Here is a 25,298-nt window from a genome sequence, read left to right on the forward strand (position 1 = left end):
TGTACTTGCAACACAAGGTTTCTTTTAACATTTCTTTTCCAGTCTGACACCAATTCTGCAGCAGTGGGCATTAACTATGAACAATATTTTTGATCACGTCAAAGTAGTCTTGGTAATTTCCTTTCTATTAAATATCCAATCTTTTTTTTACCAGTTTTGTGTTTGGTTTTTTTAAAGTTCTGGCAGTGCAAGACCCAGGGTTAATATGTTGTAATACCTGCATCTACCAGTCTGTTTGTATTGACACATTTTTTATTTCTTCAACTAATTTAAACTTTGGCAGAATTTTGATATTGATACCACTTGCCAAATATTCATTGGCATTTTTTAACACACTTCTCTCAAAGTGATATTTTCCAATTTATTAAAATAAAGAAACACTTATTTTCATCTATCTTGAATCCATAAATCGATTTATCATCTTGGAGTGTGGTTGCACCTTTGCAGCAGCGGAATAAATGGTGAATCGGTCTTAGGAAAATATTGTAAACGTAGGCAAGACAAAAAGGATTTTACTGGTTACTAAATGAATTATCTGATGCATCAAATCAGCAAAATATTAGTGCACAGATATGTCAGACATTTTATTGATTGTTAAGTAGGATGACAACATAAATATTTTTGTTTAAAGGTCGCAGGTCGGTGTAAAATCCTGGTTCCCCATGCCTCTTGTTTGCTAACACAACCATCAAGACCCAGGGTACATTTTTTATAGGTACTATAATGTTCTCTTTGCACATTTTGTTCAGGATAGTGCTCGTCTCGTGACATGCTGAAAAACTAATGTTAGGCACCTTGTGTTGTACAGAAAGCACTCTACTTTTCAATTTAGCTTCATGGTATTACCATTTCTGCTTTCCTAGAAATTCGCGACACACCTCTTGTACTATTTTAAAATATCATCAAGCGACTTGACATGCAAAATAGACACTACTCAAGGATTAGTTTAAGCGACCTACCTCTTAGTTTACTACCTTTAATGTTTCTGCCTCCGTAGGTTATTCCCACCTTTATCCGCCCCACATAGTTTTCCTTTAGCACGTGCACCTTTAATTTAATATGTCTCGTAAATATCCATTCATGAGTTTGGTATTCTCATGATGCTCTACTTGTTTAAAATATGCTTCCCTTAATTTGACTTTACTCGCTTACCTAACTGTTTTACTTGAAAAGTTGATAATCTGAGAACCAGAACCATCATATACCTAATATTTCTGTTCCGTATAGTGATGGTGCAGACAGTCTGATCACCATCAAGTGCCAACACCAAATTGTCTAAATTCCTCCTCTGCTCTCTACATTGCAACATTATATAAACTTTGTTCTTTTTCGATCTGCACTCCTTGGCAAAACTTTCTGCACGCCTTACTTCCTGCAAGACATTTTTATTTCGTGTTACGCTATGGTTACCATATCATCATATTTGGACATTGTCCAGCTGTAGAAAAATGATTTTCCTTCATTCCTTCTGCCAGGATATACCTACTTTAATCTCTTTTGCTAAAAGAAAATAGTATTTTCCCCATCTTCACTATTGCTACTATGACTCCTCTTTAAAATGCTCCATGAATTGTTCCATCACTCAAGCAATAGAGACTATTTGGTCCGTAGAGAGGTTTTTGCAGCCCAGAACACATTCCTCTACTGGAGGGCTGTATCCGTAAACATTTATGTGTCTAACTAATTTGTAAAATTTTAAACTAGTGCCCAGAACTTTTAAACCCCATTATATGCCTTTACTGGTTCATGCATTTGTTATTACCTGGTGTATTATACTAGGTCTGGCTACACGATGGCTTTGCATAGTTGCCACAGCTTCCTCCTACACGCTTAACCTAGCACCAGGATCTTGTTGAAATTATGGCAAGTTATCAGATATTTTCTGTCCTTCCGTAACTAGCAAACAAAATAAAAAGGTAATTCCAACTTTCAGTTTTTAACAAATAAGTGCTGACATTTCTATGCCACTTTTATGAAGACTAAAATGTCTGTGCAGTCCATGAGTCCAAAGTATTGTGTAAGTAAATCGCTCTGACTGTTTTTACCGTCCGACGAGTCATTTTTCATGCATCTGAGGAATTGCTAACGCACACCATTAACGGTGAGTCAATGGGAATGCATTGTTAGGTAGCAGGTAGGCGCCCTGCATTAGGTGAATGCAAAGACCGCCACTGCTAATTACCACAGCAGATGAATGTGTGCTGTTGACCACCATTAATGTTCACACAAGGTGCACATTCAGTGACACTCCTATAAAGCCAATGAAAGGAAGAGGAGCTGGCAGTGGCATTACTTTGAGTGTCATACACCTTTAAGGACTTGCACGTCTTCGATGATATTTTAGTAAACAAAAGTCATCATAACCTTGACTTCTACCTTAGGAACACATAATCCGTTTGCAATCATGCCATATTGGAACATTTTACCTTCAGCGGAAAGTGGCTCTTTATGTACTTGGCACTTCTCTCTGGGCTTCTCATGCTCGCTTGCTGTTGGTCACAAATGTTTGCTGCTCTCTTGCGAGTGGTACGACCTTTGCTGTGGTGACAGCCGTGCAATAGCACCTTCTTACCACCCATTTTAGGGCTCATAATCAGTTACTGACTGAAACACGTGGAAACTTGGCTGTTTTTTCTCCAGTTATAGTTTTTCTTTGCTTTTACCTCAGGCAATTTCTTTCAGAGTTCTGTTCTTGGACTTGTCCTATCTGCCTTATTTTGCACAAGGACACCTTTTAAATGAATACATTGTGAGCACATAATCGGTTTCCTCTAGTCCAGGCTTCTTCGAGTAGCTTGTGACCTACTAGTAACTCGCTGGCTCCTTGTAAGTAGCTCTCCTGTGTGCAGCCCAGCCTACTAACTATGGAGCTTTTGCTTGGTTGAATTAGCACATGTATACCAACATTGAAAAGCATGTATTCTGGAAGAATCCATATCCTCATTAAATCGATGTTTTCAGAAAAATGAATTTCCAAAGTCTATTTAAAGCTGATATTTGAGTAATAAACTGTGCAGCATTGGGGAGACTTATTGCAAATATTACCTTGGTGTCAGGGGAAATACAGTTGTGGCTTTCAGGTATAACTTATGTAGAGGTCAGGGATAACTTATGTAGAGGAATTCCAAATTGATAAAGATTTTTTTTTTTACATTACAGCTTGCAAATCTACCTGATGCACAGAGGTGGACACTACCAGTACTCTTGCATAGGGTGGCCACTGATGTAATAGTGTGTAACCTAGTCACTATTTCAACACTAATAATATTAGGTCCGAAAGATTTTCATAAAACATAAGTAGCTCCTATTACAGAAAAGGGTGGAGACCCCTGCTCTAGTCCTTTGTCTTTATCAATGGGCACATGTTTTGACTACTTTTGTTTCACCCAAAATACTCTCTGCCACTATACCTCTCGTAGTGTTTTGGCACTTCTATACCATTACCACCCTCTTGTATATCCGAGACAACTTAGGTACTGCTGTTAGATCAGAATAAAAACATCGGGCCAGAACACTTGCATTCCCCTTCTGCTTTCGTCCTGGTCATGCCCTATAATATGCCCGTTGATGGCCTATTTAACATAGTGGCAACTCTTTTACCTCGGCCTTCTTTCCTACTCATTTGATATTAGTCCCCTGAACATGGACACCAGATACTCGCTGCCATCATGGTTACTTCCAGCCTATACTTTTACGATTTTATAACACATTACACAACATCTTTGACAGTTTTTATTTACATACATAAGCCTCCGTCTTGGCCTCTATATGCACATGCCAATCAGGTTTTAAAAATTGCATGCACTTAATTATATACGAAAATGGTAAAATCTAACGTCTGACTTCCATGTCTGTAAATGGTTGTACCCCGAGTACTTTCTTTTGCTATACAGCTAAACCTTCATATTTAAACTACCTCACTATTTGATTCTCTTTCTATAACCTGCAAAAAGCTCAGGACCCTGCATTTTCACCTTGCCATCCCATTATCGTGGTGTTAGATACAAAGTTCGAAGTCCTCTCTAAAAATCCCTATTTCTACTAAGACAAATTACCAGCTCTACCTGATTTTTCTCTTGTCCAACTTAATTAATCACAGTATTACTTTGAGTGAACACTTCCTGCATCTCCAACGCACTCTTCCCCAAATCATGACCCTGTCACTGGTTACAAGTCTATATTAGAACTTCAAGATAGAATTAATCACTGGCACCTATCATAGCAGTTCAGTCTCTGCTGTTGCTGTCGTCCTATTAAGAAGCTCTTTCCTCTCATCTTAAATATTATCTGCAGGATGTCGCCCACCACACTTTCAACGCCTAGCAATCTGTCGTCTGCCAAAGGCACCCCACTGACTGAGCTCTTATGCGTATCTCACAACTAATCCACAATGTCTTCCATGTTTCCATCACACTCTTTGATCTCTTGAGTTCCTTCAGTATTGTTTACCATAGCATCTTCTCACATGCTCTATGCACCGCTGGCCTGGCTTTCGACTGGTTTTCTTCTTGTCTAGCATCTGGACTTAATAAATGGTCTAATGCTCCGTGCTAAACACCCACCCTTCTCATGTCCTTCTCCCTCACCAACACTAAAGCTCTGCAAATGTTTTTTCCAATCTATTGTTTATCTCGGCACAATTCTAAAGAAAATTTGATAATAAAAGTAGTTTGGGTTACGTTGATCCGAAATTTAGTGTCAACACTTCTATGGTTTCCCCTCCCCACACCATTTGCAATATAGCAAGTGTACTCTTGTTTTAATTTTAAACTGTACAGCGGGGGGCGTGGCCAAGATGGCGAGGTGAGCGGACGCACTCTCCGCGAGCTCCCCCGAACCTAAGCCCCTAGACCGTGAAATCACGCAGATCTCCCCCCGATCTGCGGTGGAGCTGTAGCGGAATCGAAGAAGCTACCGACAGTCTGTCGCTGGACCCTCGTTCTGCGCGGGGTTCGCCACCGGAGGGCTCCGGGGAGCGGCGGCGGCCGGAGCGAGGCTGAGGTGGAGCTACGTGCAGAGGGCCGCCGGAGGGAGGAGAGGCGTTGAGACCGGCACGAGCAAAAGCGGGTGCTGCACACTACCCGACAGTGGGGGCCAGAATGCAGTGGAGCCACAAGCAAGACACGAAACAGAGGGACGCCCGGAGGCAGCCGGCTGCGACGCCGGAGTGTCTCGGCTGGCCGGAAGTCCTCACGCAAGGCCGGGGACGCGGCCTACTAACGGGGCGGCGCAGGCCCCTACCACGGACCGAGCCGTTGCAGGACTGCGGCGGACGGCGGGAGGGCGAGACGCCGGGAGAGGTGAGGAGTGCTCCGGCGGCTGGTTCCCTGGAGCGATACTGCAGAGCAACCAGCGGAGGGGGTAGGCCGCGAGTCGGCCCCACCACAGCAACGAGGCATCTCGGGAAGCGCCCAGGAAGGCGGCCAACCCCGCGCTGGAGGATACATATAGATAACAAGCCCTCACAGACCCGGCCAGACTCCGAGTGGCAGTGCGGCGCCGAAGGCGGAGGGAACTTTGAATAGAGACGGCCGCTGAGAGACGAGGCCTAGGGTACGGGGAGTGGCGGTCGGCCTCCCCCCTCCCACCCCCAGTTAGCGGGAGCCGGATTGCGAAGCCTGGCCTAGACCTGGGAGACCCCGGGACCGGCGTGGTGCCCGAGCCCCATTAGAAGAAGAGCCCGCCAAGGCACTAGACTGTAGAGCGAAGCAACCAGAGGACCGAGCCCGCTCTCCGTCGCCTTCCTGAATACGCTGATACGAAGAACGCTGGGACTGCCGAGGGTGACTCCACTGGGGAGTGGAAGCATACCGAGGCAGGCCTGTGGATGAACGCGCCCTGGGTGCCCACGACGAATAGAACAACGACGGCCTGCAGATGTGGCCTGGGGCCTGAGAGGGGTACAGTGGTGCGTCGCTCGGTGGCCGCAGCCCGGAGGTACGGAGAAGACCATGGTCCGGACCAAACCTGCACGGCCTCCTAAACGGCATCGAACTATAGCGGAGAAGGTCAGTCTACAGCTCCCACCAGGGGAGGTGGGCTGAATATCGGAGTCCAGTGAGGCGGTCCCCCCCGGTCAGACGCTAACCCGCATGCTGCAGATCCTCGCAACAGACTTGACACCCAAGTGAGCTCGCTTAAGCACCTCTGCAATGGCTGGCAACAGAGGGAACAAGAAAGGGGAGTGGACACTACCCGAAATGTTGAATAGAGGGACATCGAAACAAGACAAAGGGCAACACTCGCCGGGCCCCTCGAGAAGCCCGCTGGAGGCGGAGGAGAGGGAACCACCAGTCACCAGGTCCTTCCTGGAGTCTCTCTTCAGTTCCCTACGGGAAGATTTCCAGACGCTGAAGCAGGAAGTAGCCGGAGAAGTCAGAGAAGTGCGGAGAGAAGTCGATAGCCTGGGCGAAAGAGTGGCTACCATGGAAGGGGCCGGACATTGGTGAGATGAATAGATCGGGCAACTGCAGCAGGAAGTGCTCCGCCTGCGAGATCAACAATTGGACCTCCAGGCGCACAATGAAGACCTCGAACCTGTCTCGCCGGAACAATATCCGGGTCCGAGGAGTGCCATCCAAGGAAGAAAGGGAGGACACTGCTGAGTACCTACAGAGCATGTTCAGGGAGATATTGGGTGAACCAGAGGACTTTCCCATCAGAATAGACAGAGCGCAGAGAGTGGGCTTGGCGCGCCGGGCCTCGGCACCGCCACCGGATATCCTGGCCTTCCTACCGGACTTCCCGCTTAAGGAGCAAATCCTCCGTGAAGCAAGGAAACAGCAGTTGTTGCAATTTCGAGGGCACCCAGTTGCTCTCTTCCAGGACTTATCGGCGATCACGCTCCAGAAACGCAGGACATTTAAAATAGCGACTGACTTTTTGAGAGACCATGGGACACAGTACTCATGGGGACACCCTTTCCGGCTTATCTTCCGGTGGAACGGCACCCTGCACCAGCTCCGCTCCCTCCAGGACACGTGTGGGGTACTGGGCATCACCGCGACGGACGAAGAAGCACACACACCACGTCGCAGACGCACCACCAGAGACGGTTGGCAGCGAGTCTCGGCGCGCCGGTCTTCTGCCTCTTCCGCCCGACCAGATTCACCCACCATCCGGGCCGGAATGGACAATGCGGTACGAGAAGCGGCCAGGGACACAGCCTCGAATGATGTCGCGCTGACAGGCTAAGATGACTCCGGGGGGAGATCAACGTAGCCTCTGTATAATGCAGGTTTGGGGGGGATGGGGGTGGCGGACGGGAGTGCAGTGGCTGGACGTCCACTTCAGTAACTAACCAGACTTGTCCCTGGAGGACCGGACTGGGACTATGAGGTTCTGGAACTTTCTACGGGAGGGGGGGGGGGGGGGGGGGGGGGGGATTGTTGGGGTCGTTTTGAGTGTTGGTCAGGGAGGGGGGGGTTGTGCTCAGGGAGTTATGGTTGGGGACAAGGGAACCGGGAGGGGAGGGCGGGTCGTCCAGTGCGTGACACGAAGCTCAATCACTTGTGGGGTGCTCATGTGCCCTATTTCGCTCAGGCAGGGATTCTACGCACTCATTTCCACCATCCCACATGCCACCTACAACCCTTAAGATTGTAACCCTTAATGTCAGGGGTCTGAATAACTCGATCAAGAGACGGGCGGTGTTGTCCCTATTGGAAAATACCCAGGCAGATATTTGTCTCCTTCAGGAAACCCACTTATTGCCCAGCGATTGCCATAGGCTCCGCTCCCATAAATTCCCGACACAATTTTTCTCTTCCAGCAACACCATGTCCGCCGGGGTGGCGATTCTGGTGGCCCGACACTTCAGAGGAGAGATCCTTCACAAACAGGCAGAACATAAAGGCAGACTACTGGCCTATGGGTTTAGGATTGGGGGTATTGCCTTCACGATTGGGTCCCTGTATAGCCCTAACGAACAGCAGGAACGCTTCCTTCGGTCAGCGCTGGTAGACATTATGGCTACGCAAGACAGGCATGTTGTCATCGGTGGCGACTTTAATATGGTCTTTGACTCATCCCTCGACAGGTCCGCAGAACGTTTCCCACAGGCCGGAGAGTTCTCGGCCGGATGCAGGACACAGCTGGCGGAGGTGGACCTCCATGATCTTTTTAGGTGCGAACATCCCACGGGAAGGGAGTATTCATATTACTCCCACGCACACAAAACATACGCGAGGCTAGACCATCTCTTGGTCACGGCCCCGGTGCGCGATATGGCCTCGACAACGGAGATGGGAGTAATCTCCCTTTCGGACCATGCCCCGGTCATCACCACGCTCTGTCTACCACCGGAGTCCCGCCCTCCCAGGGTTTGGCGCCTCAGAGATACCTTATTACACAGGAAGGCAGTGGTGAAACAAATTACAGACACTATTAAGGACTACCTGTCCCACAATGACAACGCCGACTCCACTCTTGCGACGCAATGGGCGGCTCTGAAGGCTGTGCTTAGGGGGGAGTTCCTGTCCATCTCCTCGGCTGAAAATAAAGAACGGCAGAGTAAGAGGGACGAACTTACCCAACGGGTCCGCAAACTTGAACACATACACCGTCGGACGGGAGCTCCTCTAATTTGGAGGCAGCTCATGGCGGCAAGGAAACTTCTGACGGCCCTAGATATGGACCGAGCGGGATACGCCGCGCTGCGACTCCGCCATACCTATTACACTGGGGGGGGACCGCTGTGGCCGGCTGTTGGCGGGTCGCCTCAGGGTGACACACCAGCGGCAGATGGTGAAAGGGGTCTCTGGCCCCACGGAAATGATGGTCACGGAAGATGCCCGAATTGCTGAAACCTTTTGCGAGTTCTTTGCCAATGTCTACGCTGGGGATCCCCCGGATGGGCAAGCGACGGAGGCATACCTAGCCTCGGTCAACCTCCCCTCCTTGGCTCCCACGCAGGCAGAACACCTAGACAGAGATATCCGAATCGAGGAGGTGATCTCTGCCATTGCCAAACTCAAGCACGGTAAAGCTCCGGGACCGGACGGATACACATCCCTTTTCTATAAAACATTTTGCGCATCATTGGCCCCGCTCCTCACCCGTCTGTTCAACTCGTTCGCGAACCCCGGAGCCATTCCACCAGACCTCTTGCGAGCCTCTCTTACGGTTATTCCCAAACCCGGGAAGGACCCCACGCAATGCGGCTCATACAGGCCGATATCCCTTCTGAATGTGGATCTTAAAATATACACCGGGATCCTTGCGGCCCGATTAGCCCCCCCATCCGCCCGGTCTTATAGAGCCAGATCAGGCGGGTTTCATCCCCGGGCGGCAGACGGTAGACAACACGAAAAGGATAGCGCACCTCATTGAGAAGGCCTCCCGGATCCCCGGGGAGAGAATGATGGCGGTGGATGCCGAAAAGGCGTTCGACCGAGTACACTGGCCCTATCTAGAGCAAGTCTTGCTGAAAGTAGGTATAGGCGAGAAATTCCGTTACATGATTTTTAATTGCTACAAGCTCCCGACTGCAACAGTATGAGGGAACGGATATAGCTCGCGGAGTTTTGACATCGAAAGGGGCACTAGGCAGGGTTGCCCGCTCTCGCCACTAATATTCGCACTCTATATGGAACCTTTTGCCCAACGGATACGCTCAACACGGCAATAACGGGAGTGAGGCTTGGGGGCTTCACTCATACCATAAGCCTTTATGCAGACGACGTTCTTCTGTCGCTGGACGACCCCCGTACCTCCCTCCCGGCATGCATGTAAGAGATGGGTTTTTTTGCCGCGGTGGCAGGCTTCAAGATGAATGTGGGGAAGTCAGTAGCCTTGGACTTGTCGCTTGGGACGGCCACTAGATCTTATCTGCAGGGCCTATACCCATTGCTCTGGTCATCAGATCTGGTGCCTTATCTAGGGATCCAGCTGGCCCCCACCCTACCGGCTATGGTGGCTGCTAATTACGCTACCCTGAGCACCAAGATCCGAGAGGCACTGGGACGATGGACACGTAGCACTCTTTCTTGACTGGGCAGAATAGCGGCAGTCAAAATGACAGTCCTGCCCCAGATTCTGTACCTATTCCGGGCCTTGCCACTCCAGCCACCCACAGGATTGATCCAACAAACGCAAGCGGAGCTGGCGCGCTTTATTTGGAAGGGCAAAAAAAAAAACAGAATGAAAAGGGCACTCTCCGTGTTGGCCCCAGAGGCTGGGGGTCTGGGGATACCGGATCTACGCAAGTACTTCCAAGCGGCACAACTACGTTACCTGGTGGAGTGGAGCAGGTGGGAATCGGACAAACACTGGCTCTTCCAGGATCAGGCGGTAGCGGGCCGACCCTTGCAGGAGGTGCCATTCCTGCGCCGAGCTCATCGCCCTGCGAATTTGTATGCTTCTTCTATCACCAGGATGATCCTACGGGTTTGGGATGCCATCAACCTAACTCATAATCTTACTTCATTTCCGTCACCACTCACGCTGTTGGTCGACAACCCGGACTTTACCCCGGGGATGGAGAGAGGGGCTTTTGCCCATTGGCGAGATGCCGGGTGCCGAGCACTGTGCCATGTATACGACACGGAGGGAGTAATTCCCTTCCCACGCTTTCGACAGGAATACTCACTCCCGGAGACTGAAAGGCTTCGGTATATGCAAGTCCGCCACTGGGCGTTGCACCCACAAGTACGGGAGGCGGCTGACAGGCGACTCCTCCCTTATGAGAAGTGGCTCTTATCCCGCACGTCAGACACGAAACTGATTACTGACCTTTATAAGCTACTGCAACCGCCCTCCATACCCCTCTACAATCCCGGGAGGGAGCGTTGGAATAAGGAACTAGGTAGGACACTGAGCCATAAGGAATGGGAGCAGATATCATACAGGGCAAGGCACTCCGCATATCACATGGGACTCACCGAAACAATGAAATGAAATGAAATGAAATGAAAGAAGAGACTTGCTAAAGCGCACTGCGGCCAAGCGGCTTCCTGGCGCTGAGAACTGGGGCCTGACTCTACAGAGAATCCGATGGGACTAGCAAGGGAAAGCCTGGGCGAACAAACGTTTTCAGGGCTTTACGGAAAGAAGTATAAGTAGGAATAGAGCGAATAAAGAGAGGGAGACTATTCCAGAACTGGGGGGCAAGAACCGAAAAACGGGTGCCCCCTGTTCTGGATTTACGGAAGCGGGGAACTTGGAGAAGAAAAAGAGAAGAAGAGCGGAGAGTGCGAGCTGGAGTATAGGGAGTAATCAAGGAAACAATAAAGAGGGGAGCGGAGTGGGTGTAGGCCCGAAAGGCCAGGCAGGCCAATTTAAAGAAGGATCTGAAGTGAACAGGGAGCCAATGGAGGGACTTGAGTACAGGCGTGATGTGGGAAAATTTGGGAAGGCGAAGAATGAGACGGGCTGCCTGATTTTGGATGGCCTGAAGACGTCGAGTTTCGGAAGCAGGTATGCCCACGTAGAGGCCGTTCCCATAGTCAAGGCGAGAGGTGATAAGGGCCATGACTATGGATTTGAGGGCATCCGTGGAAAAATACCGGGAGACTTTCCGGATGAGACGGAGGGATAAGAAGCAAGAGGATACGACGGAGCTAACTTGGGCATGCATGGTGAGGTCGTGACTGACCTTGATGCCCAAGGTTCGGACAGAGGAAACCGGTGAGGGAGGGGAACCAAAGGATGGGGGCCAATGAGTCGGGAACCAAGGATTGGAGGGGCCACCCGTGAGGACAAGCTCCGTCTTGTCCGGGTTGAGCTTTAGATGGTTAGTGCTCATCCATTCAGAAATAAAAACTAAGGTAGAACTAAGAAAGAGAGGGGAATCCGAAAAAGTAGAAAGGTCATAAACGAGCTGGAGGTCATCCGCGTAATTGTACACGGAGACCCCCTGCTCGGGGAGAGAAAGAATAAGAGAATAGATGTAGAGATTAAAGAGAAGAGGGGAAAGGGAAGAGCCTTGGGGCACCCCGCACACGACTGATCGGGGAGGAGCGGAGAAGCCGGAAAGATGGACCGCTTGGGACCTGCCTTGGAGGAAGGACGCTAGCCAAGAGAGTGCTGTTCCCCTGATGCCCACTGCGCTGACACGGTTGAGAAGAATGGCATGGTCGACCGTGTCAAACGCAGCTGACAAGTCGAGGCGCATCAGAGCTTGGGGAAGATTGATGTCCGCTTTCCCCTTAAGTTCGTCCAGAACAGCGATGATCACAGTCTCCGTAGAGTGTCCCGATCGGAAGCCATCCTGATGGGGGGCCAGGAGGCAATTTTCCTCGATATACGAGGACAGGCAAGATGTTACATACCTTTCAAGAATCTTCCCCAAGTAGGGAAGAAGAGAGATAGGCCTGAAATTGGAGGGGAGAGAAGGGTCAAGACCTGGTTTTTTAAGAATGGGGAGAACCATAGCGGTTTTAAAAGAAGTAGGAACAGAGCCAAGAGCCAGAGAAGTGTTAAGCAGAATAAGGGGGGGGAACAGGGCAGCTAGTGAAGAGAACTTTAAGAAACCGAGCCGGAGCACAGTCCGCCGGGGAGCCAGACTTGACTTTTGAAAGCAAGTTAAGAAATCTGTCAGTGGAAATAGAAGGAAAGTGATCCAGAGAAGAAGAGGGCAGAGGAAGGGGTGGAGTGGCACAGGGTTGACAAACTACGGGAATGTTAGCTTTAATATTGGCAATCTTGTCAATGAAGTAATCGTTGAGTGCAGAGCAGAGGGACTGAGTGGGGGCAGGACTAGTGCTAGTGCGATCGGAGGTGGCAAGTTGCTGGACAAGGGAGAAGATTTCCCGGGATTTGTTTGCAGAGAGGGCAACTCTCTCCGTGAAAAAAATTGTTTTTGCCGTCAAGATTGCCTTTTTATAGCTATTGAGAAGAAGTTTGTATTTAGCCCGAAGTTTAGGGCAATAATTACGTCTCCAGTGGCGTTCCGAACGCCTGAGATTAAGTTTAAGATCTTTAAGCTCCCTCGTAAACCATCTATGTGCATCATGCGGGCGGACAGATTTGACTCTCTTGAGTGGAGTTCCCTGATCACAGGAAAAAGAGAGCCAAATACTGATGGCATTAGTCTGTGAATCAAGGGAAAGGTCGGTAAGGTCAGGCACTGAGGAGGCCAGAGAAGATGAAAGGAGAGTGAGGTCCGTGTTGTTCCAGCTACGGGCTAACACGTTCTTAGGTAGGGGGGGTTTGACAGAAGAGGCGGAAAGAATACTGAACGAAATAATGAGATGATCGGACCAAATGTACGGAGATATAGAAGGGGGAGAAACCTCATGGTGCAGTGACCAAATTTGGTCCAGAGTGTGACCCTTAACGTGGGTCGGGGCTGCGATATGGGACGTGAAATTTAAACACTGAAGAGGGGCAGAGAAATCTTTAGAAGTGGAATTTTCCCTTGGGTCGTCAGGCCAATAGTTAAAGTCTCCGAGTAGGATGACCGATGAATTATTGACCGCCAGGGTGGCCAGGAGATCCTGCAGGGAGGCTACAAATAGGGGCATAGGTTGGGGAGGGCGATACATTAGGACAAAGGTAAGGGGATCTGGAAGGTTAAGGGATCGAGCTACCAGGTAGTCCACATTGGGTATGGGAGGATGGTCGAGAAGCTGAAATTTTAGGGTGGAATGAATAATCATCGCCACACCACCCCCGGCCTTTCCGGCCGGGCGATCCGCTCAGAGAGCATAATAAGTGTCGGGAAGGATGGCCAGAAGGTCCGGAAGTGAGTCGATGGAGAACCAGGTTTCGGTGAGGAATAGGTAGTCAGGAGAATCCGAATTTAAGAGGTTAAAGAGTTCAATTTGGTGCTTGACTGCCGAACGAGTGTTGAGCAGGCAAGCTGAGGCTGTGGAGGGGGGGGGGTGGGGGAGAGGATACTGCTAGAGGGACGGGAGAGGAAGAAGTGAAGCTGTGAGAGAAAGAATGTGACCGGGAGAGATGGGGCGCGAGAATACCAGAGGTGTCGAGGCGTTGCACCAATGGAGGGGGAAGCGAGTAGGGATACCCCCTTAGATCTCGTAGAGTCAGACAGATAGCTATTGCATTAGGCTCGGCTATACAGAACATTATTCTACACTGGCGCACCCCCACGCTTCCCTCTGTCACCGGGTGGCTCCATAGACTGGGGCATGTGTTGGGAATGGAGAAAATGTCACTTACACTGGCAGGGGATATAGAACAATTCGAAGAACTCTGGCAGCCGTTCCGGTCCCTACTACTCACTGAATTCAAGGAAATCACTTGCCCAAGATACCTCCGCCTTCTAAGGCTTACGACACCTGAAGAACCGACCTCTTGATGAACACCGCGCTACACCCCTACACGAAAGGGTGGCAGAGGTGGATGACAAGGGACTGGCTGTGCACTGGACGATGGGGAGGCGGGTGTGGGGGGGATGGGGGTTTGGGAGTTCGGGAGTTTGGGGGGAAATTTGAAAGGGGGAATGGTTTGTTAACTGCAACACTGCTTATTTCTATATGTCGCGGCAGTCTAATCCCCAGTTGGGATACCATTCAGAGACACTAACGCCAGAAGTGCGGCGCTAGCCGCGGGGACATGCCGCTCCATTTGCTAAAGAAAACCTGTCTTCCTTTCCTTTTGTGTTATATCAATAAAATGCTTTAAACCTAAACTGTACAGCGTTTTTTGTCTAAACATCTTGCTAATAGATACAAATGGATATTTCTATCCAGTAGAGCAGCTAGGATGATCTGTAAATTAGATGCTTTCGTAATAGGCAAGCCATTCACGTTGCTCCATAGAAATAAGGTGGCATTGCCACAGCTAATTTTCAACTATAATGTACATCAAATGAATGAGATTGTAGTGTCCTCCTGGAGACCATAGTTACCAATAAAAGGTTTACTAGCCATTTGTCAGAAAGGTGTTCCGCTATTACTCTGAAGTTGCAGGCCTCCATTTCTAGTTTGTTGAAGTCGGGCTAGCGCTAAATTGAAGCATGAGTTTCGATTAAAATTATCAAAATGGATGGCTTCATTCATTTCATTTGAATTTGCTAAAACTCGTGGAAGAGGTAATAAATAAGTATGTCTTCAATATAGTCTGTGAAAATGTCTTAATAAATCAGTAGCTGGCTTTTGTGTAAAAAAAACCAAGAAATGTTTATAAAAAATAGAGGATGACCTCAATAATCAAATCGGGTGCGAGGAAGAAAAGCTCAATACTGTTGATCTTTCACAGGGGCAATCCATGCTTTTAACACAGATTGTTGTTTTTCTTCCTTAGGATGTTATACCTCAGGCCTTATTGGATCAGTATATATCCATGACTGATCCATCTCGTGCACAGACTGTTGACACAGAGATTGCTAAACACTGTGCCTACAGCCTTCCAGGTGTGGCACTGACACTCGGAAGGCAAAATTGGCACTGTCTGCGAGATACCTACGAGACACTGGCTTCAGACATGCAGGTATGTCAGTTTGTTGAAATGTATTCCATATAAACAATCACTAAACCTTTTAGTTTCAACTGTGCTTTTTCTTTTGCTACTTTGTTAAGGCCAGTGTTATATGCTAGAACTTGAAACGTGTTGCATAGTCTTGTCACGGATGATGCATTGTTTGAATCAATCATCCACAAAGGACAGCATTCAGAGCACTAAAGACTATCCGGTAGCTGCCTTTTCCCTCTGGCAGACCTAGAACATTTACCTCAATGCCCCTGAATTGAAGAAACACAGGGGCATTAAGGGGATATCATATATCCCGCGCGGAGGCGGAGTGGCCTCGAAACGCTTTGGGGTATGGAAATAATGAAAGGAGTACATGCACGGAAGCTGCAAGAGGCCAGAAAACCGGATAGTGGGGATGTCAGTGTGTGCCCCTCGAAAGTGCAAGCACCTTGTTCACTCACATATCCTACAAGGCTATCCTTGGCCGTGCGGTGGAGCACCATCTCCGGTTGCAGAGGCAGATCTATTACGCGGAGAAGCCGTGGTGAAGTACGGGACTTTGCTATGCGGCTCGACAATCCATTTTTAACCAAGACAGCTTCATTGCACAGTATCCATCCTACTCAAGGATTATTACAATTTCGGATAATGTCGTGAAAAAGCATGCTACCTACTTAAGGATCACTGTACTCACCCCACAGGACTAAGTTAACCATCAGGCAAATGTGAAGCCACGCCCACTAAGGGCGATGTCAAGCGAATAAAACGATCGCTAGCAGGGGTGTGTTTATGCGTGCTTCTTCACACAGACCCCATGATGAAGAGGCGGAGTGGCCTCGAAACGCGTCGGGATATGGAAATAATGAAAAGAGTACATGCACAGAAGCTGCAAGAGGCCAGAAAACCGGATGGTGGGGATATATATGACGCATCACTCATGACCTCTATAATGACATATATTAGAGATATAGATAGATATAGAGATACATACATAGCATTCTTAATTGTTGTCTCAAGGGAGTCTTTTATTTCCAAGACAAAAGGTAATGGGAAAATCACAATACAAAATGAAGAGTAATAATTTGATGTTGCCCAATCAGAAGAATTGCAAGCGGGGATCAGTTAGTAACCAGAGCAAGAAGTGAGGAAATTTAAGCACCCTCGTCCATTTCAACTTTGCCCCTCATGGTTATGCAGTAAAAATTACTGTGATAATTCAGATGGCAGTTAAACAAGGACATTTACACCTAAAAAAGAACGTAGTAAAGTAGATGTTCTTGTTTATTAAGCACAATATACTGTCCAGAGCATTCAAGGTAATTCCGATTTGGAAGCTCATTTGGATATCAAGCTTCCTATCAACAAAAGATCGTTCTCTACTCCTTTAAAACCAGTTTCTCTAAACCGTTAGAAAAAAAATCAAGTCTGTTCCTTGATTCACCTCTTTCTTTTTTTATAATTGGGAGCACTGGCAATAACGCAGTCTGAAAGTGTGTGTGGGGGGGGGGGGGGGGGGGGGCTGGTAATGTAGAGCAATCCAGAAAGAAAATAAAGTATTGTATTGCAGTTGCTTTTATGTAGCACTTCATACCCTTGATGAGGTCCTGGAAAATGTTATGGACTGGTAGCATGCTAGTCTATTGTGGTGCTATGGCTAGAATGTTGTTGAGGACCAGAGTTTCACTCTTAACGTGTTTTGTCTTAAAAGCAAAACCAGTCTAATAGGGAGCATTTAAGTTTTAGATTCTGGTGTATGGATGGGTAGAAGTTCATGAATGCACCACAACTGTCTAGCTTGGTTTATGTGGGAAGAGTTTTTGTGTCATGTGTTTATGGTAGAGACTTCTCAAACCATGTTGTAAAGAAGCATCCAGCTGCTACAATGTGGGGAGGCAAGAGAAAAGTGCAGATGCCTACTGTCTTTAAAGCGATCTCTAATTACAGATGAAACCACATTGAATATGGGCCTAGGACAGTGTTCAACGATGAAGGTTCTCTCCTTGGGTGGTGGATTCGTGCATGAACTCTGTGTCTTAAAATGCACACAGTAGCAGCTGTTGGACAATCTTTCATAAGGAGCATTCTCCAGGGGAATCCTCATCGACTTCAGAAGCACTGAAATGTCCTGCCTCTGTTTCAGATTTATGAAATGGTTATAAAAGTGCTGGATTGCGTAAAATATATATATGTATACATATATATATATATATATATATATATATATATATATATATATATATATATATATATATATATATATATATATATATATCCACAACACCCTCCAGCAAGCAAAAGGAAGATATATATACATCTCACAACATTAGGGAGCACTCGCGGGGTAAGTAATCTCTTTAATTGTAACAGACGTGTTTCAGCGGTAATGCTTTCCTTAGTGCTTTTCAATTTGAATACAAATGGCACGCACAACTCACAATCTTTTAATTGTCACAACTATTGCGCTCATTGGAGGATTTCTCATTGTAACTAGCAACGAAGGACTACTGCCGTCTTTCACTAGTTGTTTCTGTCTTTGGATGCCATATTTGCATAGTGTTATTCCACTAGGTGAATGGTGCCAGTGGAATAACACTACGCAAATATGGCAGCCAAAGACAGCAACATCTAGTGAAAGACAGCTGTAGTCCTACGATGCTAGTTACAATGAGAAATCCTCAAATGGAGCAATAGTTGTAACATTTATAAGATCGTGAGTTGTGTGTGCCATTTGTATTTTAATTGAAAAGCACTGAGGAAACCATTACAGTTGAAACGTGTATGCTATAATTAAAGATATTACCTACCCCGTGAGTGATCCGAAACTTTTTGGAAAATGCTTTCTATGTGAGACCCACCCTCACGATTTCATGGATGCACCCGCCTTGGGTTCGGCACTGGAGGTGGCACATGGTCTACTGCAATATTCGTGAGAGTGCCTGAACCGCCGCATTTGAAATCATTCCCACGCCCATGTGCAAGTTAATCAAACTGAAGGAGGCCTAGTTTTTTTAACTCACACCTGCAGGTAGTATTTTCATGTTGGGCGGCTGTGGCAAATAGTAATTGGCACACAAAGAAGCACGGATTACTTAACCCATGGGTGCTCCATAACTTTTTGGAAAGTGCATTGTTCTTGAGACCTACCCTCGCGATTTCACGGATGCACCCACCCTGGGTTCGGCACTGGAGTTTCTCCACTGAAAACACAAAGGGTAAACTTAGGAAAAAATGTCAGTTTAAACGTAACTTTTTAAACAATTTTTTTTTTTTAATTTAATAGTCATAATTATTTCAACAAACTATAGCTCACACCCCCGCCATTCACCCTATATTTTTTAATTGGCTGTAGAACTCTGTGCACTTTACCCCTGCTAAACAGTGCCTATGCTTCCCCTTTCAACATGGTGAAATTGGCATACACCTAATTGGCATATTCAATTTTTCTTTAACCCCTAGTATATGGTACTAAGTGTACTCGGGCCTGTCGGTTAAATGTCACTAGTGAACTGCAGCCTCTATTGTGTCATTCAAAAGAATGACAGTGCACACATGATTACAGGCCTAACATTTGTAGCCTGGCTCTTACAGTTTTAGACAGCAAATTCGGCTTGTGAAATATTTAACAGGCCAAACCTTCCTTTTAATGATCAGTTTTACCTCTTTTGAGGCTTCTGAAGAGGATACCAGTAGAATTGTGAGATCGTGCCTCAACAGTAGCAACCCTCCTGAGCCTTTCGAGGCAGAATCAGTAGATCTGGCCAACAGCGTGCAAACCCATAGAGGCAACACTCTATCCAGTCCCCCCCCCTGTCGAACTTTTCCAGTCTTCTGAAGACAGGCTCACATCAACCAATCAAAAACCTCGTCCAAGTAACAGCTGACCTGTTGACATTCTTAGGCTTTTCCTTGATGGTGCTAAAGTCACACTTGACTGCTTCACAGCAACTACCCTTTATTAAAGCTGTCCTTGACACAGTGCTTTTCAGAGCCTTCCCTCTGGCTCAGAGTCCAGGAAATTTAGGCTATGAGCCCGATGTTTCAATCCGTGACCTGGGTTTCAGTGAGAGCGGCTCCGAGGCTTTATGGCCTCCTGCATCCTGCTTGCGGACGACGCCAGGTGGCACAAACTGGCTCTGTAGTTGGAACTGGAGTCTCAGTGAGCTCAGCACAAAGGGAACCTTTCAGATTCCACTGAAGAGTCAAAGGAGACTGCGAAAAACCTGCAGTGGTGGCTGCTACACTGCAATTTGACCAGTGGCATATCCCTTCTTCCTACCCCACACAGAGCTAACAGTTGTGACAGATATTGCTAGGTTAGAGATGTCATCTGGGGGAGGTGGAGATCAGAGGAGTTTGGAGGAAGCCTGCTTCCACATCATCTTGGAATTACAGGCGATTTTCTTGGCATGGAAAGTGTTGTTCTGACTTTCAAGGGGGAATAGGTGCACGTTCTCACACCACCACCCCTTTGTGGTCCTGCACCAAACAAGGCAGAGTGGACATTGCTTCTCTAGAAGTGGCTGATTGTTCAAGGCATCTCCCTGGTTGTACAGCACTTGACAGGATCTTTAAACACCAGAACAGACAAATTTAGACTATTTTTCCAAACGGATCACAAATGGTGGCTACACTCAGAGGTGGCACCAGGGTCTTCCAGCAATGGAGTAAACAGTCACTCGATTTTTTTCGCCACCTCAGAAAACATGCAATGCTCATGTTTTTGGGTGTTTGACTTCCCAAGACAATTCTTGCTCTGAAAGGCCATTCGCCTGCATTTGAGTCTGGGACTCCTGTTTGCCTTCCCACCCCTATCTCTTCTGCACAGAGTTCTGAAGGAGGTCTGGAATAACCAGGCCCTATCCGTCCTTGTGGCTCTGGACTGGGTGAGGAAAGTGTGGTACCTGGAACTTCTGGCCATGAGCATCTGTATGCTGATCAGACTGCCCCGTCAGGAGAACCACCTGTCACAGCAGCAGGTCATAGTCCTCTACCAGGGCCTGCACAACCTACACTTCCATGCTTGGAGATAGTGCAGCAAAAGTTGATGACTGTCAGTTTTCCACCCAGAGTAGTTGGTTATACTGGCAATCCGGCGTCCCGCAGCTAAAACTGTTAATGGGGGCCTCTGGGAGAAGTTTGTTGTATGCATTTTCTCCCACAAAATTCAGCCTTTGCAGGCATGGTTAGCGGATACAGTGCTGTTCAGCCAAGCAAGGCCTTTCTGGGGCAGAAGTTAAAGGTTATTTGTCTGCCCTTTCGGCCTTTTTATGTCTAACCGATTAACCATGTCCTTTCAAATCAGCCATTGCAGTACGTTTTTTTAAAAGGCTTATTTGCATGTGACTCGCAACACCTTTTGTGTTGCCACAATGGCATCTTAACTTGGTTCTGATATTCCTGATGTGTGCCCCATTTGAACAAGTGCACAGCAGTTCTTTGCCATGATTGACACTAAAAACCGCATTCCTCATTTCTGCTCATCGTGTGAACGAACTTCAGGGTTTGACTGTCCTTCTGCCAAATTCTAACTTTTTTCTAGTCAAAAAGGTTCTTCGAACAAAGGATGATTTTCTTCTGAGGGTGGTCATGCCCTTTCACAGAGGGCAACAACATCACCGTACCAGCTTTCTTTCCCCCATCTCATTCCACCAAAGAGTAGGAATCATTTTATTGGCTTGACCCAATGAAGAGCTAAACTTATACATTGATAGTACCAGAGAGCTCAGGGGTGCAATCCGCTGTTTGTGGGCTTCTCTTCTGCAAAGAAGGGGAAAGCGGTACTGAAGAGGACCATCTCCAGATTGATTATCTTATGTATAGAGATCTGTCATGGGCTGGCTAGCAAACAGCCACCGCAGGGTTTACATGCTCATTCCACTACAGCGAAGGCTGCTTCCACGGCGCTGGCACATGGTGTGCCAGTATTGAGCAACTGCCAGGCAGCTACATGGGTCTCAGTCCTTACACTCACGAAGGACTGCTGCTCAGAAAACCAGGGTCTGCAGGTGGGGCATTTTGCCTGATCGGTCTTTCAGGATTTCTTGTTCTGACCCATCTGACCCATTCCATCGACCCACCACGTGTAGGGGTATTACTTTGGTATTTATTCACAAGTTGAGTAATCTGCAGTTAGACGTATTCTTTAGAAGAAACATTTACTTAATCTTTGGTAATGGTCTTTTCGCTGGATACTCTATCTAACTACAGATTCCTCACCAACCAGCCCTCCTCCTTGTTCTGTCAAATGGACTCTTCTAATCCAGACTAACAAAAGGTGCCAATGTAGAGATCTGCAGGCATGGGTAGAGATCATAAAGAAACGGACTACAGCATGGGGAGTTGGCATAGATATGGTGGCCCAACATCACATCAAGGATGGGATAGAATGGACTTTACACGGAGCTGCACAATGTCACCTACTAATATACACAAGCGTTACTATAAAAAAATCTTCCAGATCCAGTCTGGGGCCTTGGAAAATTTGCAAGTTGAGTAATCTACAGTTTGATGGAGTTTCCACCAGAAAAAGCTTTACCAGAGGTGAGTAACTTTTTCTTCACTATAGCAAGGCTGGCTGTTTTATAGGAAACACTGGGTTACATTATTACATTTAGCAATGCTGATTTCAGTTGGGAAGCAGAAAAATAATTAAACTATTTTAATTAGTTATTAAAAATACAATTTAATGACTAAGTCCGATTTTTTTATTAATGTTAAGGAAACGTTAATCGAAGTATGTTACCTGTTCCTTGCCTAAAGCTTCTGGAGGAACATTTGCATTTGTTCTCCCACTTCTGCCAGCTAGGAAGTACCATTTGGAGAGATGAAAACTGCTTCCAGAGCAGAGAACAAAGGCTTGGGTGTGAGGAGATGATGTTCCCTCAACAGGATTTCCAGGGGAATTGGGCCCTGCAACTCTGTTAACGTCGGAGGTCTCCCCTGTCACAGGCAAATGTTAGTTGACACGTGGGCCGGACCCTTCCTTTGTCCCTGAGCCAAGCTGTCTCCCGTCACAGTGGGCCTCATTTTGACATTACAGTGTCAAATCCTGCTTGACATGCCTGATGGGGTTTTACATATAAAACTTGGGGCACAGTTCAAAGGACAAAAAAAGGATGCCAAAAGAATTCTTGTGTATTCACTGACTGGCTGCCGGAAAACCCTGCTTTGTTTTTCCAGACTTTTGTCTCTGGATTTATTCGGGGGTACAGTGACTTCTCCAACCTGGATTAGGTGTGGGAGGACACTTGGTTTACAATACTTTATATCCCTAACCCAGGTTTAATGTGGCAGAATGTTTCTGCCATCTTGAAAATGCCCAAAGTGGGTAGGCTTGGCCCCTGAACCCTCTACTCCATTAATTAGCAAGTGCCAAGGGGTCCTTAAAACCCACTAGCTTGTGCCAGGCGTAAATGTGGCATCCCCAGGTGCCCACTTCAGAACACTCCTGAACCGGAGGACAGTCAGAGAGTTGTTTCGCATTTGGACTTTATTACTGTTTTGGTGCTGAACAGATTCTTTGCACATTGCCCTAAGTTAAGCCTGTCTGATGTGTGCCATAGCTACCAGGAGGTTGAACTCATGTTAGTTTAGTGACTTTGAAGCTTCACCCTTACAAGGGTTTTGATTGTCCCTTAAGGTGTGTAGTCGCCTACCCAAATAATCCAATTTCTTACAGTGATGTATAGTTCTAGCCACAGATTCCTCGCCTTGGATTCTTTAACTTTTGAATTCCAACAGTCTCCAGACTGATTCTGGAAGATTTTCCAGCAGTTGCTCCCATCCGCCAATAGGTAGTACCATCAGACTCCACAGCTGCTTCATGCTGTCTCCCGAATTGATAGTCTTATTTAGGTTGTCAACCCAGTTCACTGACATTGGTTCTTTTTTGTCCCCACCTTCAGGGATCCTGCATATAACTCGCAAACATTGCCTATGCGTCACTAACCTCCAGATCGTTTTTTTTCTCTTAACCACATTGTGCAAGTGATGTGTCCCTCAAAAACCTTCAGGCTTCATGCCGTTATCTGCTGGAAGCAGATGGCTTTCATGGACCCACACAGCGTCGGATTTTTGGTGTTTTGGATCCAATTCAATGCATAATTTAAGTTGGTGGTTTCTGGTGCTCTGCACCAACACTTAATTCTCAACATCAGCGCTTGTGACAGCTGCCACAAGGTGCGCTGGCTGGCTAATTTGAAGATGACCACAGCAGCAGGTAATTATTCATTACATAAACATTAAAAATGACTTATCTGCCACCTAAGCCATTCTTAGGGGCCTGAAATAGTCTGTATTTTCACACTTGTAGGAGTTTGATGGTTAGTAGGTGTGATGTTACTGTGGTTGGCAACATGGCAAGGGCAATGTGTGATGCAAGCTGCAGTGGCCTCCCGACTAGAGCACTGGTACTTATTTTTTTTTTACAAATTAGGCACCGATCTAACCATGGTTTGAAGTCATGCACAAGTGCTCCCTCATGCATCCAAAATGGAATCAATGGGTGGGAGGCAAAGCTTTACCTTGCCATGCTTATGAAGGGAGGCCGATTCCACCCCAGGTCCTAATCAAAGTTTCCATCCTCGAGTATGGACAAGTCCTGGCAAAAACACAAAATTATGTTGGAGGCCGCCTGATGTATCTTGAGTTTCCTTGGCCAACTGCGACTCCACAGTAGGTAGAGGCTTCAAAGAGGCTGTGCTGCAAATGGTCCAACTGATTCCTGGTCCCTCTAGGGCTTTCTTGCCCCCTAGACTCTTCAGGGCCCTCAGTCCGACTTCCACCAGTGGGCATTTTCCCCCACACTGACTGACTAATTTTGGCCTCATGTCAGTGCTAGTACTCTTTGTTGATGACCACGTTAGTTGCTATGGCACCGACTCTGGCTTCAAAGGATCCAGGTCCAGATCAGACTTGGTTGCTGATCTCGGATTCAGAGCAGCGTTCAACTAGATCTCACCCAGTGTCTCGCTTCAAGATTACCAAGGTTAAGGCAGTGGTGATTGAGGATGCTCCTGCAGTGCTTTTGCCTCAGTATCTTCAGTGCTCCAAGACTCAGTTGTACAGGAAATTCACAAAACTTATGGAGAGTATGAGAAAGGGACTGACCAGTTGTCCCTGAATTGTGCAGATTATGGGCTTTACCAAGATCTCTGGGATACAAGTGATCTTGGTTGCTCACCTAAAGCTGAATTCCCCGGTCTGGCCCTCTACCAAGGAAAGTGCTCCCTGTGCTGTGTTTTTAGGAAGGTCAATAGAGATCTTGCGCTAACTAAGGTTGATGTATTGATTTAAATTTTACAGCCTGGCCCTTCCTTCATCTTTGGATCTGTTGCTGGCCTTCATTGAAGCCCTGACATGCACTTTGGCTGGGGTGTGGTAAAATCCTTCCTTGGCACTACTAGTTAGCCATCCCATAGTGAAGCCCCACAGATCTTCTGTTGGTGACCCAGCTTCTTTTTACTCTGTGTTCGTCATTGGAAAGTCTTGTGGTGGAGGTTTCAGCCAGTGCAGTAAATCTAAATGCATTTCTTGTTGCTCCACCTGATAGAGATTCTAAATACATTGACACACTTGACAACAGGACATTTCTTCTCCCCAACTTAGCCTTATGCTGTTTGAATGCAGTCTGTCTGCTAGGCAGATACACAAAACCCCTTCTGCATATGGCACAGAAGATCTTGCCCGCTCCCCCCAACGAGTTTCGAAACCCTTTCAGTCGAGATGATACATGGTTGACAGGATGCAATCAAATAATTCTTACGTGCCGGTCTTTACACCATAGACTGTGTAGGTCACGCTACGGACAATAGTGTGGTCAATCGCCATCTCGCCTAGAAATATTCCATTGGTTTTTCCGAGGATGTGGAGGCATCTCTCATAGACATGACCTATGATGACTCCTGGCTGTATTCGGGACAAGG

The 25,298-nt window shown here is 47.3% G+C and overlaps 1 protein-coding gene across 2 annotated transcripts in view; it reads left to right on the top strand.

The window, feature by feature from the left end:
* Positions 1 to 25,298, top strand: part of PPP4R1 (protein phosphatase 4 regulatory subunit 1) — a 604,307-nt gene that overhangs the window by 462,450 nt on the left and 116,559 nt on the right. For both annotated transcript variants that reach the window (XM_086964940.1, XM_086964941.1), the window contains exon 14: positions 15,208 to 15,393. In XM_086964940.1, the coding sequence (XP_086821066.1) occupies positions 15,208 to 15,393 (186 nt within the window). The remainder of the gene's footprint in view (positions 1 to 15,207; positions 15,394 to 25,298) is intronic.

Source organism: Lissotriton vulgaris, chromosome 4_1 (genome assembly GCF_964263255.1).
Source record: "Lissotriton vulgaris chromosome 4_1, aLisVul1.2, whole genome shotgun sequence".
NCBI classification, from domain to species: domain Eukaryota; kingdom Metazoa; phylum Chordata; class Amphibia; order Caudata; family Salamandridae; genus Lissotriton; species Lissotriton vulgaris.